The 327-nt window shown below is 68.8% G+C and overlaps 1 protein-coding gene across 1 annotated transcript; it reads right to left on the minus strand.

The window, feature by feature from the left end:
* Positions 1 to 6: 6 nt before the first annotated feature.
* On the minus strand, positions 7 to 324 carry LOC104916491 (glutamate receptor ionotropic, NMDA 3A-like; the record flags this gene model as incomplete). Its single annotated transcript, XM_010727536.1, has 1 exon — positions 7 to 324. A coding segment is annotated over one exon (318 nt), but the record flags the coding sequence as incomplete, so codon positions are not given.
* Between the last annotated feature and the right edge of the window lie 3 nt (positions 325 to 327).

The following is a 327-nucleotide window of genomic DNA, read 5'->3' on the forward strand; positions in this document are numbered from 1 at the left end:
CTTTACCGGGCTCCGCCGGGGGAACTCTCCCAGCACGATGCTGACCACGGGGATGCGCAGCGCCGCCGAGACGAAGTCCAGCTCCAGCATCTCCCCGCGGCTCTGCGGGAAGGCGAGGATGGCGGAGACCCCCTGCACCACCACGGTGTGGCAGAGGCTCTGCAGGAAGGAGACGGGGTCGTTGCTCCACGAAGCGCTGGGGGAAGAGAAGGGGAATAGGGGCAGGTCGCCCAGCCCCGCCTCGATCGCCATCACCACCTCCAGGGACAGGTTGTAGGGCAGCAGCCCGGCCACGCCGTTCAGGTTCGCCACGGCTAGCAGCAGCGC

The sequence above is a fragment of the Meleagris gallopavo genome, unplaced genomic scaffold (genome assembly GCF_000146605.3).
Source record: "Meleagris gallopavo isolate NT-WF06-2002-E0010 breed Aviagen turkey brand Nicholas breeding stock unplaced genomic scaffold, Turkey_5.1 ChrUn_random_7180001902640, whole genome shotgun sequence".
NCBI classification, from domain to species: Eukaryota; Metazoa; Chordata; class Aves; order Galliformes; family Phasianidae; genus Meleagris; species Meleagris gallopavo.